Source organism: Hypomesus nipponensis, chromosome 19 (genome assembly GCF_054491055.1).
Source record: "Hypomesus nipponensis isolate SF chromosome 19, ASM5449105v1, whole genome shotgun sequence".
In the NCBI taxonomy this organism is placed as follows: domain Eukaryota; kingdom Metazoa; phylum Chordata; class Actinopteri; order Osmeriformes; family Osmeridae; genus Hypomesus; species Hypomesus nipponensis.
This window is the reverse complement of record NC_140379.1, coordinates 11902474-11918758: the sequence shown is the minus strand read 5'-3', so window position 1 is coordinate 11918758 and position 16285 is coordinate 11902474. Positions and strand designations below refer to the sequence as shown.

The following is a 16285-nucleotide window of genomic DNA, read 5'->3' as shown; positions in this document are numbered from 1 at the left end:
TCGCACAAGATGGGTATTTTGAAATCTATCAGAATGCAGACAAGTACTAGTCACATGGCAGTATAGCTTGATGTGCATGAGGATCCACTGACAGCAGATGCTTTTTAAAGCAAATTGAAAGGCAAATACAAATTATAAATTACAAATTAAAAAACAGTATACATTATACCAGTCCACACTTTCAAACTAATTGCCATGCGAATGTAGCCTGGCTGCCAGTCCAACTTCTCCGCACCCACAAAAAAATTTGGTCGGGAAGTTGGGTCTGGAGGGTCTCGTTTTGAACAAACAACATATTACGTTGCTCTGATTGGTTGTAGATCTATCCAATTGAGCGAAGAGGCATTTGTTTTACGAGTTCGGTTGAAACACGCCCCGTAGTCACAGCCCAACGGAGAGTTTTCAGACTAGAATTACTAGCATTATGAGTATGACAACGTCAGGCTAATGCGAATGATTACTTGGTTATAATTGACAATATTTGTCAATAGCTGTCAGTGATGGTGGAATTGTCCATTCTTCTCTCACAAATTCCTTCTCAATCAATCACAAACACAAGATGGGGGCGGGGGGGGGGGGGGGGGGGGGGGGATTGCTGCAATCTCTTCATCAGGCCCAACATTTTTAGCAGTGCCCCTGACTGTACCATATTGTAGGTCATATGAGCCGTAGTGTGGATATGCAGTTTTTGGTGATGCCATTTTGGTCTCGTGTGTACTTCAAAAACTACCAACCCTACCTAGTGAATAAACATGTGTGGTGTGTGTGGTCTGTGTTTTTGGGGACCTTATTACCCATGCTTCAAGGCAGTTGAAACATAGTTCCCCCTTAGACATGACCACACCGCCAATGACAAATCTGTTTCCATTGTAATAAATGGTTTCATCAATAAGTGAGTTTCTTGAGGGAAATGGGCAGAGCTAGTTCGGGCAGTGCATCGTATCATCAGCTGACATCACTCACGCATTCAGCCACAAGTGTGTTAATTGAAGGTCCAGACCTTAACCTTCAGAGGACTTGATTGCTAGCTATGCGCCAAGGCAGGGAGTTCCCCCTTAGACATAATCACAAACCTATTTCCATTGCAATAAATGGTTGAATCAATACGTGGGTGTCTTGACAATTTTTTTTAATAAATACGATCTGCAGATACAATAAACAATGCCCCAAGACCCCAAAAATGTGTTATATACATATATATCTGTGTGTAGTATTCAGTAGACATAATTTCCCTCCTTCCCAGACTTCATGTTGTGGCAAAGTAAAAATGCCTCTTTACCCCCAAAAGTATTTTCTCACATTAGTAAAACTCCATGGTAATTAAAATGATTTATAAAACGCTACTACGGTACATTTACTTCATTCACAACTAAATCTGAAATTAGTCTTTGACTCTTCGGAACTGAGCAGTAATGGGTTTCCCCCTTTTGTGTACTCTTGTCTTTTGTTTCTTGTTACTCTTGTAGACTTACTGTCTACACATACTATGTAAAGGATGGTTATAATATTATCAAAGACGCTCACAAATATAGGATATTCCCACCAGAAATAAATAGTGTCTCCTTGAGTCTGTCCTGCTTCATCAGGAGCCTTTATGGAGTGTGAAAAACTGTTACGAAAAATCATCAAAAAAGTGAAATGAAAACAGCATTTTATCCATTGTGTCCAATCTCTACAAAAGCGACTTTTCATGTAAAACGCTTTCTCTTTAAGGCTCGAAGACATTCACTGCTTTCATGATCTCAGCCATCCGCCTCCTTTTTCTCGTCCCCTTTGTCCCCGTCTGCCGAGTCAGCAATGAGTTGATCCTTAGGCTCTTGAACAGGCCCCCCAGTCACCTCCCCTTGCCCATCACCCAAATCTGTCTTCTGGGTAGCCATGCTCTCACCTCCCCCCTCCATCTCCTCCTCATCCACCTCGTCCGCTGCCTTCTCCTCTTGGCCCAGAGAGTCTGGGATGATCTCAACCTCAATTTCTGAAGACTCCTCATTTTCCTTGAACCACACAGTCTTCTGCCTCTCGTCCCTCTTCCTCTCCTTGCTGAGGATTGATCTCACTCCGTACTCCTCTCCCTGTCTTGCCCCTCTCCCAGAGAAGCTAGCCGGTCGAGCCTTGCCTACGTGGTTAGCATATACTCCACAGGAAGAGCAATGACGGTTTCGCTGCTCCATGGGGATCACTCTATCTCGAGCTGGGGGGACCGTACGCCTGGGGCTGGCTGTTTCCAGACGCCTGGAGCCCCCACGGCCCATGTCGCCCTCATTCTGGAAGCCATCATTGGTGTACTGCATGGTGTCCTTGGGCTGACCCTGGGGCTGACCAAACCGCAGACAAGGACCCAAGCACTACAAGGACAGGAGGTGAGAGGATCTCATTAATACAGTATCTAATGAACCATAGGATACAACATGGGCACATTGTTCACAGCCACAGATGCTACAGCCTTCGGAACGTACCTGTAGGTTCATTTATTCTCTTTAACAGGGAGCCCTTCTGTGCGTTTCATCTGATAAATATTAATGCAGCCATTGAGGATAATCCCTTTGCTTGTAGGCAGTTCAGCACTCAACTTACTGACACTATTGAACTGCCTCACCAATTGAGAGATAAGGTATTTGGGGAAATGGCAGAAAAAAAGTGTTTTGAAGCGTAACTCAGAGGAGAGTGCTGACCTCAGATAGCTTATGAAAACTGGTGTTCCCCTTCTTCAGACGAGAGATCAGGAAGCCAATCACAATGAGACAGAGGACCAACACGGCTGCCATGATCAGGCCCAGAAGCGCCATGTCACCAGCACGGTAGCCTGCTCCAGAGGGGGATGGGACTGCCACTGCTGCAAAGGTCAACAGGGAAATAAATGACAATGAATACAGTGGTGCTCTGAGAATTGTCTCGCAGCAAGCCTTCAAACGTACAATTTCACAGTGAACAGTGAAAACAATGTTATTAACCACCCTAGTTGGGAATTATTAACAGGATTTCTATTATATTGTCTGCTAAGTCAAAGTGTATATCAACATGACCAATGTACAGGAATGCTTTCATTCCCCATGAAATTTACCTTTCTCTGTGTCACTCATTGTCTTACCTGGTATTACTTGGACTGAGAGGGCAGTTGTACCAAACTCCCCTGTTGAGATATCCACTGCACGCAGCTACTCATCCATGATAACATTAACAAGAAAACCTAATGTAATCAAAAACATTTTGATGTCATTGAATTCATGAAAAAAACACATTGTTGACAAAGTATATCAGACCTGCAATGCAAATGACTCTGTCTTGACAACTCTCTTCAGAATCACAAAACCCTCGGTAGTCACGTTGACATAACTGCTGTACTGCACCTCATATTTCACGTCTGGGTTGATACCCTGAAACAAAAAATGAGAGAAAAGTGACAGATTTAGAGAGACATAGAGACGTGTCTGATTGATTTCTTGCAGAAGACTTGATTTTAATAACAAATTTATTATCCCATTGACAGATGCCATGTCAAATTAGACAATTCCTACAGTGGCAAAGTCTTCATCCCGGGCCTTGACTCTGAAGGGCCTGTTGGAAGTGCGGTCTCGGAGGATCATGCTCTCGGGTACTGAGTTGCTGTAGATGTAGCCTTCGTAGCGGTCCTTTTCGAAGCGAGGAGGATTTCTGCTCTTCTTCATCACCTCGATGTTCACTGTTGTGGTGGCAAACTGATCTCTGTTTGTGACCTGGGAAGCCTTGAAGAACCAATGACTTTTCAGACTTTTCAAATCCCTCTTGATATTAGCGCCCTGCCATTCTAGCTTAAAACAAACTTGCACCCCAAATAGAATTAGTAATTAGGAACTAACGTAACTAGTAGTTTCTTTGGTTATTTATTTCATAAGTATGCCCTTGAAGATTAGTACCAACAGTACAGATGCTTTTTCTCCACTGAGAACAATGGCAAAGTTAAATGAGCAAACGTGTCTAATCAAACACTTCCTGGCTGAAGGGATAGTGATGCTGTAGAACCAGGTAATCATCACTGTATCGTTACACTGATGTAAAAACACACATAAAAAAAACATTATAACATTGTTACCAGAACAGTAAGAGTTATCAGTCCCACGATATCAGCAGCTTTGGCCATGGTTACGTTGCCAGTCTCCTCATCAATCTGGAAAATGTTGCCCTCGTTCCCTAGATGAAAATATATACAACATATTGTCAATAACATATTGTTATAAGTTTAATTTTCGTAATGTATTTTAGAAGAGCAATTCATCCAGTTACCTCTGAGTATTCTGTAGCTGATCTGCTCACTTCTATTTCTATCCCCATCTTTGGCATATACAGGACCAGGCTCCAAAGCCAAGGCTCCATCCTATGGATGAAAAGCATTGTGTGAACTCTTGTCTGAAACATGAAAATTACTTTGAGACTCACACCTTTTTTCAGATCATGCATAGTATGGAATGTTAAAGATTTTCATTTAACAAATTAATTGCTGTATAATTAGAGCCCTGTCTAATTAGATCAGTTACAATTAATGTAGTGTAAGGTGTGATTTCTGTCACTTTTTTTTATTTTCTGTCATGTTTCAAATGTAGGTTGTAATTAACTACAGTACATGAGCAAATTATGAAGATTTGAAAGATAAATATTTTATATGAACTCTATTCATCAGTATAACAGGGTACTATTTAATCCTGTGATGAAGCATTTTAGTTGTGAAACCAGTCAAGAGAAGTGATGGGCTTTACCTCTCTCTCTGTGAGGTTGACCTTGCCCTTGTATCCTGTGCTGACACACAGCTTGGCTGGGCCAATGTTGGTCCGTACACAGGGCTGAAACCATGGTGGGCGGTTGTCGATGTCTTTAACGTTGACCGTTATAGTGGTGACTGAAGTGAAGAAGGGTTCACTGGAAGCTGAGCCATTATAGGTGTCCTGGGGAATGATGTAACTTAGGGTCAAAGGTCAGATGTAACTCGTCACCTGGCGGGTGAAGTGGTGTTTGTTAAATATTGAATAGCAAAAGGGTAGTCAAACATTGTCATGGTACAGTTTTATCAGTCATTCTTTAACTAAAGTTGGACTATGTTGCATCAAGAGACAATTGTGGCATTGTTATTAATTAATATTACCATGTTATAGACTTGAGCAACCAATACGTCTTCAAAATGCTTTGACATTACCTGCACATGCAAGACAAGGGAAATCTTTTGAATTGCATCATAGTCCAGAATGTTTTGCACAAGGATCTTTGGAGTGTTCACATTCTCTAGTCGGAAATACCTGTCCTGGTAATAATAATAATAATAATAAAGAAAAGTTGCAAATAGAGCAAAATTGTTTAATCCAGAGGAAGTGATAAATACAGTATGGTCATAGAAAGCAAAATATTATCTTACCATCGCTGATTCCAGTCGGTAGTACAATAGGTCAGAATCAATGTCTGTGGCCTCTATCAGTCCAACGCTACTATTGACTGGGGAAAGCTATGAGTGACAGAGTTAATGCTAAAGCTCTGGTCAGATTTCCTTTATTTATGTTATATTGCAAGAGAATAAAAACTTCTTACCTCATTCACATTAAGAACATAATGGTTTTGAGCGAAGTTTGGTGGATTGTCATTCACATTTTCCACAAAAACCTCAATTGACACGTTCACCTTGAAAAGTGCATGATGATTAGTCTAATTAGAAAGCTTAAATGGACCAGCAAAGCCTTAAACATTAACACTCTACTAACAAGTCTTATCTTGCAGGTCTGCATATTGTAATTTTTCATCTACTCGTGGAATTCAGAATGTGTGCATAAACCAAGTAAATAAGACATTGACTTTTGACAGACCGCCCAAAAGTATTGAAACCAGATACTAAGAAAGGTCCAGGTGGCATCTCTACTCACAGATCTAGAGCCTGTTCTGTTGCATCGCACCCGGACAAAGAAGGAGTCTACACTGGGAAGGGTCTGAGAAGCAGATGGAGATTAAATAACAGGGTTTAAAATTTTCCACAAGACTCGCATGCAGAACAAAAAATCATGAATGTCACTGAAATGTTTTGCATAGAGCTTTCATTCTGAACAAAGTTGCATGTATACTTATCTCATATGATGACTACACAATAGCTTTGCATGTCACTAAAGTAGCCCTACAGGTCAAAGACACGTGAAAAATAAAGTGAGGTTAAATATTCCAAAACAAAAACATTGTCTTTTATATTACCTCATAATCCAATCCTTTTACAGCCCAGAGTTCAGAACCCTTCAGGTAGAAACCCTCCTCTGGATTTTCTGTTAAGGTAAGTGTTACATCTTCGCTGGAGTTGATTTTTGCAACCAGCAGGTCTACTGTGCTGTTTTCTTGAATAAATACAGGGTCGGAAGAAACTGTACAAACTGAAAGACATTACAAAATGTTTTGGGAAAAAATTGCTCAATAGACCAAGAAACAACATAAACAAAGACAAGTTATAAGTGCGCAATTGCTTGGCATGTCCACAGGTTGTGCCATGGTGGCATGAAGGCCTCATAGCACCTTGTTCTGTTGTTGTGTTACTCATGTATTCTTGTATACAGAATACTTAAATTCAAGTAATTCTGTACACACATCATTAGTCTAAATGAAAAAAGGCACATTTGATTGGGCATCAAGAATGGTTAGTGCTTTCAATAAGTGATGTGCTTCCAAGGGAAACCTATAATTTGTTCCCATCCCAGATGGGAAACGAAATGACAGTTTGAAGGCCTTTCAAATTTCATTTCAGCTCAAAATCATTCTGACATGCAAGACGCAAGTCTCCAGATCCAGTCAACCAGAAAAGAAAGTCTGAGCGAAAACATCCGCAAGTTTTGTGCGTGAACAGGCCAGGATGACATCATCAAGAGAGAAAGACATTGCGCAGTACTCACGTTTTTGGGCCTTACAAACACAACATATTGATAAAGCCAGCAGAAAGCCAACGAAGATATTCACAGTTTTGCTCTTATGAATCTGTTCCATGTCCTGATTTCAGACGCGCCACAAATAAAGTCAGCAGGACACGGAGGAACCCTTGGTACCAGCTGGTACTTCTCCACATAAAGCACTGACTGTGTTGCCTGGCGAGTGGGAGTCGACTACAGTTGCAATGTTTGTGACTTCATCTTACGGTCATATATTGCCTAAAGAGCTTGCCAACAGTGGACTGCTGCCTCCTACAAAAATACTTGCATCTGTTTGAGCCAGAGGGGTCATTCTGTATTGGTGCCCATGCTCCACTCACAAAGGCCTTCAATGGAATGCACAAATGGTTGAGGACTCTTTACTATTTTGTGCCTGAATTAAATTATTTAGATGTTGGATTACATGAAATTACATGGTTGCGATTTTTATATTATTTGACATAATGTAATACTGAGTTACTCTGAGCAAACGACTTTTGCATGTTATTGAGTGGAGTCAGAAAAGTGACTCTAAACCCCTCTTTTTTCTCTTTCCACCTTCCTATGTCTCTTGCTCTCCTTAGAAGGCCCAAAACGCTGGTACATACTGGAACACATGTATGGCTTTACCCAGTCAGCACACAACACACCCTCCCCACTGTCACCCGCTCACTCACACACTATCTCTGCCACACACACACATTGAGCCACCCCCTTCTACTCCTTGGTGTGGGAACAACAAGTGCACAGTGTCATGGTGTCACATGAAGCAAGCACATTGTGCTAGCATGACGGAACCCTGCTAATGACATGCCACTGCCACAGAGAGAACATAGCCTCTAGTAACACACAACATTTGGCTTGAAGCAGTGACTTTGTTTAGCTTTAAACCAATGTTTGGGTTGTATTTACAGAAGTTTGCCTAGAAACTCAATAAATGTCTACATGAATTGTTTCATGCATGTAGCTTGACTTTAGTGTGTAGACTTAACTTCAGCTGAGACCATGTAGTTATTAATATGTAATAATATCTGTTACAAATTAGAATACAATTTTGTCCTTATAATTTCTCAAGTAACTCAGAAGCTGTAAATAGGGGAGGTGTAAAAGTAATGTTACCAGCCTGTGTTGTTTGGCCCTCAATTATCTTGTCGCATAGCATTCCAACAGTTCATATCACAACCAGCAGAGAGCATTAGAGAGATGCAGCCACAGCTAGCCTAAATCAAGTACATTAAAGATGAGGCCTGAGGATGAATAATGACAGGTACATTTGTCTATGTAGATCCAGTCTAAAACCACATACAGTACTCAGAAACCTATGTTTCAAGACCCGTATATACTTTAACTTCTCAAGCCTGAGAGGGTTTAATACTCTCAGGGTGCTTTAAGCTTTTCTACAGCAGCTACTTACAGGTAAGGAAGAACAGCCCAGGTCAGACTGGTTCACCCAAGTAACCTAATTGGAACAAGCTTGCTGACCGCTGGCACATGAAGACGTGGCACATTCCTGCCAGGTAGACTAGGGTGAAGTTAACTGGGGGAAAAAGACATAAGACATAAGTGATCATCTCTGCAACCTCCTCTACCTTACCATTTGCTACTGTCTTTGTAATATCCTGCGCTGTTAAATAAATTAAGATCAATTACATTTATAGATAGTGGAGCAGTTTCTGTTACTGTTAACAGATCAAACCACTTCATAATTTAACCTCTTGAAGCACAGATGTAGCAAGTCTATGACTTTCCGTATCACATAGCTGGGTCAATCTTCAAAACACTCTCTAAACAAACCCTAATTTCTCTTGCTTTCAATCTGTGGTTGTTTAATCCCACATGTAAAAACTGGCATTTAAACTACTGCGGAATGCTAACTTCTAGCAAACAATCATTTTGATGTTATGAAAGTCGTTCTTTCACCACTTGTTGCTGAGGTCACAGACTGGGAGCTCTCTGAGCTTTGCATGGGTAAAAGGAATGTCTCTAAGTAGATTGCTAATCATCTCTGGTGGAATTAGTGAAGTGCTACTCCTATTAACCCTTTGAAGTAAGTGTGATGTCACCTTCTTCCAACACAATCCTGCCTCACTAAATCTTGTATTATATGGGCTCGACATGAGTCTTAACCAAAAAAATGAAGCAAGCGCCACACAAATGTATGCAGCATTGGGACATGCTTGGTGAAAAAAACAGCAATTGACCCCAACATGTAAGTCTAAGGCAAAAACAAATTAAGTAAAGGGAAAATGCTTTAATAAACAATTAAATATTAGACCAAACAAAGATGTTCTCATCATTGCACTTTTATACTGCCTTACACATACAGAAGACAAAAAAATACATATTTAACTAGTCATGTAAATAGGTTTTGCACAGTACTGTTTATGAAATAAGGATTATTTACAAGGGGAATTACTGATACAGTACAGTCAACCAAGGACAAAGACAGGACAAGACAGTACATTTTTTACCCTCTCAGATTATATAACTGCATTCTTCCCAAAATATTACACCTGGTTCAGCAGTGTACAAAACACAATGTAGGTCAGTGCGCAAACTGTTCACAGTTCCACCAACACTGAAAAGATCAGGTGGATAGTACAGATATCTGCACAATTGGTCTGTACAGTTAGTACGTTTTTGAAGATCCCATCTCCTCCTATGAACCTGGAATTTGTATTGAGTCTATGCACACTTAATTCTGTCCTGAATAGTTTTTGGTAAACTGATGCCTTACGACACATTACAGACACATTAAGTTTTCTACAGCCCAGTTATAAACTTGGGCTGTAGGGTTTATGTGAATATGGGTATTCACATAAACATTTGGCATAACAACGGATGCTCATTCCGATGAACTCAACACTCTCAGTAAATGCCTTGTTCATTGCAAAGTAAAAGTTTGAAAAACTGTTTAGTCAACATTAATAGTAAAACACCTCCCTCCATGTGATCTAAAAGTCATTAAAAACATTTGGGATTAGAACGTCTTCTCATCGCTGCCTTTGGCATCATCAAGAAAGAAGCATGGTAACAATTAGGTATTGCACATATGGTGTGATGTACGCCAACACTCAGGTTGAGGTGACATGACACTTCTAAATAGAATGTGTTGTGCTTGTGTAATTAATTTTCCTGCTCCCAACTTTTTACAGTACTTTATTTTCAAAGTTGGTGATGTTCAATCTATAAATCGTCATCAGAATCTTAAAGGAAAATTCTCTGTACACAGATCTGGTTCTGAACATAACCATGCCAAGTGTTGTGTCCATGAATACATTATAGTATTGTTAAAAAAAAACGTTATTCTGAACACGCATTCAAAATGTTTGTCCAAACGTCATTTCCAAAACATAGAAACTAAGTTTTCCAAAACAGTAGAACAATTATAATCTGTTACCAAAGTGAATTCCACTACAAGGACAGTTTTTCCATAGCCTTTAAACTCTTCTGACACACAGAATCCTTCCAATGTGCTAACTAAGCCTATCAATTAGAGAGCAAACTCTGTGTGAACCAGGTTTAACCCCATTGCTCAGTACAGACATGGGCTTAATGGACCAGAGATACCATAGCTGTCAGTGATATTGTCATGAAAACAGGGGATGATCATTTAAATTCTAATAACACACTGTTCTGTATGCTTAGTCATTTCTCACTTCCTAGTCAGGTAACCAAGACATTTTGTAAAGTGCATGCTGAACTGAAGCATTTAAACTCTAATAGTCCCGGTGCTCTTTGTTGTAAAGGGGACCAAAGGCTAAAGGCCTCATGGGATCAATGAAAGAATAATAATATCTCTTCTTTCCCACCATTCCTGCACTGTCTGTTGAATGGTTCTATACAAAGCACATTTCCTGTCTGCCCAGCCTGCATGTTTGTATGGATAACTTCATTTGGGGCCAATTGATTACCTGGCTTGCTCCAATCTCTGATGAGCTAAGAGGTTCTAGCCACAAAGGTGCACAGTTCACTTAATCATAGACTAGTGGCACATACAGAAACATTTCTCACTTCAAAGGCATAGGTGTCAGCCAAAGACATGAAGATGTGTCTGAACTCTTAACAAGATAATTTGCAAACATGAGAAGCAGTTCTCTGTCAGAGAGCATTGAATGAATTGCTTCTTTTAATCAATCACTGACCTCGCAAATGCCAGAGCAATTTGTCCCTCCTCGCCTGCACTGTGGGAACAGATATAAGTATGTTTCTACCATTACTCATTTAAGTAATCATTGAGGCTGAGTTAAGAACATAAAAAATAAGATAGCTTTAGCAATGTGTGTCATGGCAGACACTTAATTTTCACAGTGGATTCTTCTTGGCATTTGTCGTTCTTATAGGTTGTATCTTTTTGTTCCCCAATCTGTTTCAGGAATCGGGGGTGAGCTGAACATCTGCGCTGTGTTCCTATAGCATGTGTGCTTGTTCTCGAGTTGTCCTCAGAAGCCAACAGATGCTCCTTTCCAACAGTTCTGCCCTGAGCTTTAGCAAGGGTATGTGTTAGAGGCTAATTGCCGCTATTTTATTTTAATCATATTCATGCCTTAATTTAAAGATGCAGGAAGGAGCAGGAAACAGGCTTGTCAGCTGTTAGTGTGTATAAGGTCTGTTTGTCCGAACAGAGTCTGTCAGGACAATAAAGGAAGATTCCTGTGAGTTCATCTGTCTCATTTTATTACAATGAAATCATGTGCTATTAGATGTGCAACTCCACGGCGTGGTGTGTTTAGATGTTACCACGCAACAAAACACTACATTCTAAGCAGACACATTTTAAAAACTACATTCATGAAGTTACATTTGTATTTTCAGCAAACGGCAAACTTATCAGCAAATGTTAACACTATTTACCGCCTTGTATCATGGGAATTGACCAGCCAATGAGCCACGCTATCTTCATTTTTTCACAGCATTTTAATGCATAATGCAACCCTTCTGCCTGCTTCTTTCTCAAGTAGCTTTTTTCCATTAATACTCCAATTGATAATTATTAGTATAAGAGTATGTTTTGGCAGTAATAAGGTTACAGCTTCAGTACCAAAAAAGATTCAACGTGCAATGCATAATAGATTTTCCTAGACATGAATAAATAGAATATACAAGATGGATCTAAAATGTTTTACCTGTAATGTACTTTTAAAGTGTTTTGAGTGTTTTTGCTGTATAATAATAGAAAGCGTACATCCTACTCCAGAAGAAATGTATACCATTTTCTGTTTCTAAGCATACTTCTTAAAAGTATATCAAAAGTTAACTATTTTCTCAGTATATTTACATTTAGTCATTTGGCAGACACTCTTATCCAGAGCGACTTACAGTAAGTACATGGACATTCCCCCCGAGGCAAGTAGGGTGAAGTGCCTTGTCCAAGGACCCAACTCCCTCACCGCTCAGCCATCTGACTCCCACTTCTTAAAAGTATATCAAAAGTTAACTTTTTTCTAAGTATACTTCTTAAAAGTATATCAGAAATGAACTATAAGTGTAATATCAATATTTTAGTATACTTTAAGTATACTTATAGTATACTTTAATAGACTTATTTTTTGTAAGGGTATACAAAGTTCATGGGTAATCCCTCGCATCCCATCTTTCCTACTACTCCAACATGGGCATTTACTGCTAATATTAAATTATGTCTTCAACACCTCTATTATATTATAATCTATATATACTTTTATGTTATATATAAATCATTAAGATGTTCTGTTTTCTAACCCTAAACATGTAAACTTTGAAACACTTAATTTAACTACAAATAGGCTATGGCGTTGTTAAATGTCTCGATCTAGTGTTTAATGGAGAACGTTTTTAGTTATTTTAGTAATTTGTTTTTTACACCAAGATCATCCCCAATTTCATTGATCACATTGATAATATATGTACATTTATTATAGATCAATAAAATATATATATTACCAGCACTACAAAAGTTAACTTTGGTATGATTTTTTAAAATACATTTGCATAATCAACTGTAAAAATAATTATATTAAAGTTTTAATGTTATTGTCACACTGCATGGAACGTCTCACAATGGAGCAACATGCCAATTTTCAGCCCGGTAGCATTGGAGTACAAGACACATTTTGAATTTGGAAAATGAACACTTCAAAGTGGCGCTGTTGAGCCTCTATTTGGCTTTGAGGTAAGGTCATATGAAGAAAAATATTTACTAGTCCAAAATATTCGACAGGCCAAGCCACGAACATGTACCACCAAGGACAACAAACCACTAACCCAAATTTGATATCAGGGTCTGTTTAGGCCATGTCTTATGCAGAGCAAATTATCATCTTTTAAGTTTGGGGATATATAAAAATGCACAAGTGGGTCTGTACCCTAATATTGTTTGTGCTAAACCAGGACTATATGCCACCAAAAAAATGTTGACTTTGACCACGTCCACTGATGTAGTTTAATTAGATTATGAATGGTCTTAGAATCTGTACTTAGAAAGAAACCTTACTGCAATGGCAGGTTTGGATTTTTAAAATACTTGTCGTGCAACAACATCAAACCCATTTTTGGAAAGGTCTTAGCTTTTAGGTTAATTTATGTAAGTTTGACACATTTCAATTTCAAATTTGTCAACCATTGTCTGATGTATTGACCTTTGGACCCTTGCCAGGGGTCACCTTTAAAGCCCTACATTTCAGTGTATTTCAGTGTGAACTACGTATTTTAAAATCCCAAATTATGATGTGATAAATCATACAATCACATATCAACATCACCTCAACACAGACGACCTCCCCCTCAACACATTTCTGAGATCACTGATTGTGTTAAGGACAGGAGGTTGCCAGTGTTGAGGGAGAGGTCATCTGTGTTGAGGGAGAGGTCACACACAATGTCCACATATTTACATCAATGTGGTGAACCAACGATGGATCTCAGCATCTTCCCACCTCCTTTTAAACTCTGAACACAGAGCACCTACCTACTACTACCCACCAGGCAGATGTGTGTGTGTGTGTGTGTGTGTGTGTGCACATGCCTAACCCTCTCCTGGAGACATCAATGATTGTAGCTAGGGGCTTGACTTTGCTGGAATTCAACAGGGGTTGACATAGAGCCAGGTCTGTCCAAACTTGATGATGTCGCTGCTGCTTTGTTTGTTACTGTCAAAGTAACATGAATCCCAGTATCTTCTCACCTTCTTTCAACTCAAACAGAGAAGAGCTGCAGAACGAACAGGGTGACATAAATGTAGCTAGGTGGCAGATACTTTCCATTACAAGTTAACTCTTTAACTACTGGATTGCCTCGGTGGCATCACTTCAGAAGATGTTTCTTTAAAAACCAGTTCCAGTAATGAAGCAATAAACCAAAAGAGGATGTGGTATTTGTCTTTGATACACCCCCCAAGCCAAGTCACAGTTCCATGGCACGGGGGAGTCTTTTTGTGAAGCCATTTTCCTTGGTATCAATGTCTCATCAATCATAAGTCATCCATAAATTATGAAAACCTTAGTTTGAATTTTTTCCCATGTGTTTTTAGTCCTCTTTAGGCATACAAAAATGAAGTTGAACATTATTTATTTGATAAAAAAATGTTTTATACACTTAAGTTCTTTGACTTATTTCCACACTTTCCGACCAAGATAAAGACCACTGAGTGACTGCAAATTAAGACTCTGGTCAATCAAATTCGCTGCTTCTCTCAGCAGCTCCAGCTCCACAATTTATGCGCTAGCTAGCGTTTTTGAAAATCCATCGGCCATCTTTGAATTTCGAAAATGTTGTTTCACTTAGAACAACTGGCAAAAGCGTCTACTAGAGTGGCTGATGTGCAACTAAACCACCAAAACCCATGCATATACAAGAAACAGAGTTTTGAATAGCTGTCCACTGTGGTGACCACTATGCGTGAAAGGGTTAAGATGGGTTCCATTTCAGTCAAGACACTTACGTGATTGATTTCACCATTTATTAATAGCGCCTATTGAGCTAAGCCTATGGGCTAAGAACACGGCAATGGGTCATATGACGCTGCCCAAGTGCCATGCCTGAACTTGCTTCGCTCATTTAAATTAAAGGGGTGATTGACTGGGTTTTTGGGGGCATTTCACACTGTTCCTTAAAGTGGAACTGAGCTGATTGATGATTTATGAATAAGATCACAAAACTTTACCGGGAAAAAACGCTAGGTTTTCTCCTTTGATGGTATGCTCTTGAATATATAGATGATTGATTGGTATACAACAACGTCAGTTCAGTGGCTTTTTCAAAACCTACCGTTTTACAGCTACATTTTTTATTGTGTTATTTGCATAGGAAAGAGGTGTCAATGGACTTTGGGGTTCACTGTATATCCATTTTACCCACTGAACTGTCATTATTCAACTGTGACAAGGTAAATTTGGTTTTGCAATCAATGACTCCTTTAATAACTCCCTAACTGTGGTTTATTATGTTGCATCTTAAAGACACATTGAAACCAAGGAAAAGGGCTTCACATGAGAACTTCCCCTTCCCAAAATATTACTTGTGCAATTTAGGTTTTAAAAATGCACCTCACAATTTCCCCAGAAATTGTACCCTCTCTAGTTTTTAATGCAATGCTAAGCCACAAGCCAAATAACACAACATTAACACACACTTAAGAATCAGAAGCAGCTTAATTCGCCAAGTTAGTGTTCAGTGTAATTTATATGGTGGGCCGCTGCATACAAGAAATGCAGGTGCATTTAGAAAAATTGCTCCACACAGGAATCGAACACCCCCACATGTATTTAACAACCCCATCCAGCCATATCCTGGTTCCATGGAATCAGAAAGTTCTTATCTCAAACCAATTATTTCAGTATTGAATGAACACATAGCATACATCTACTACTTACCAGGCAGATGAGTGTGTGTATGCGTGTGTGTGTGTGTGTGTGTGTGTGTGTGTGTGTGTGTGTGTGTGTGTGTGTGTGTGTGTGTGTGTGTGTGTGTGTGTGTGTGTGTATATATGTGTATATTTATGTGTGTGTGTGCACATGCCTAACTCCTGGAGACATCCATTATCGTAGATACGGGCTTGACTTTGCTGGAATCCTACAAAGGTTGACATAGAGCCAGGGTCTGTCCAAACTTGATGATGATGTTGCTGCTTTCTTTGTAGTGTTAAAAATAGGTTGTGTTTTTGTTGAGAGTTTCTTGTGTTTTCTAAGTCCATTAAACTTTCCCAATCTCTGTTCACTTCCTTAGAGTAGCTGGTGCTGTAGTCTGACATGTGTTTAATTTAAGATGATGAAATTGGTTATTTATTTCCTCTTTATGAGTGGATGTATTTACTTTGTGGCAGAAAGGACCTCAGTGCTAGCCGAACATCATCATTACAGGTGAGGGGGGGGGGGGGGGGAGTTGTAAGGTTTATTAGTCGTAGTCTATCTTGT

The 16285-nt window shown here is 39.5% G+C and overlaps 1 protein-coding gene across 3 annotated transcripts; it reads right to left on the bottom strand.

Moving 5' to 3' along the window:
• Positions 1-1112: 1112 nt before the first annotated feature.
• Positions 1113-7057, bottom strand: cdhr5a (cadherin-related family member 5a). Of its 3 annotated transcripts, none has more exons than XM_084682700.1 (14): positions 6885-7057; positions 6199-6371; positions 5880-5942; positions 5551-5640; positions 5381-5467; positions 5114-5269; positions 4731-4916; positions 4261-4351; positions 4070-4167; positions 3516-3722; positions 3261-3374; positions 3089-3155; positions 2673-2833; positions 1113-2345 (listed from the first exon to the last, which is right to left on the bottom strand). In XM_084682700.1, exons 1-14 carry the CDS (start codon positions 6973-6975, stop codon positions 1743-1745), a joined length of 2187 nt encoding a protein of 728 aa, XP_084538826.1. In that variant the 5' UTR covers positions 6976-7057; the 3' UTR covers positions 1113-1742. The 3 variants fall into 3 exon arrangements, with proteins under 3 accessions (XP_084538826.1, XP_084538828.1, XP_084538827.1); XM_084682702.1 differs by having other exon boundaries at positions 5114-5164; XM_084682701.1 differs by having other exon boundaries at positions 5165-5269; positions 6885-7056.
• Positions 7058-16285: the final 9228 nt, after the last annotated feature.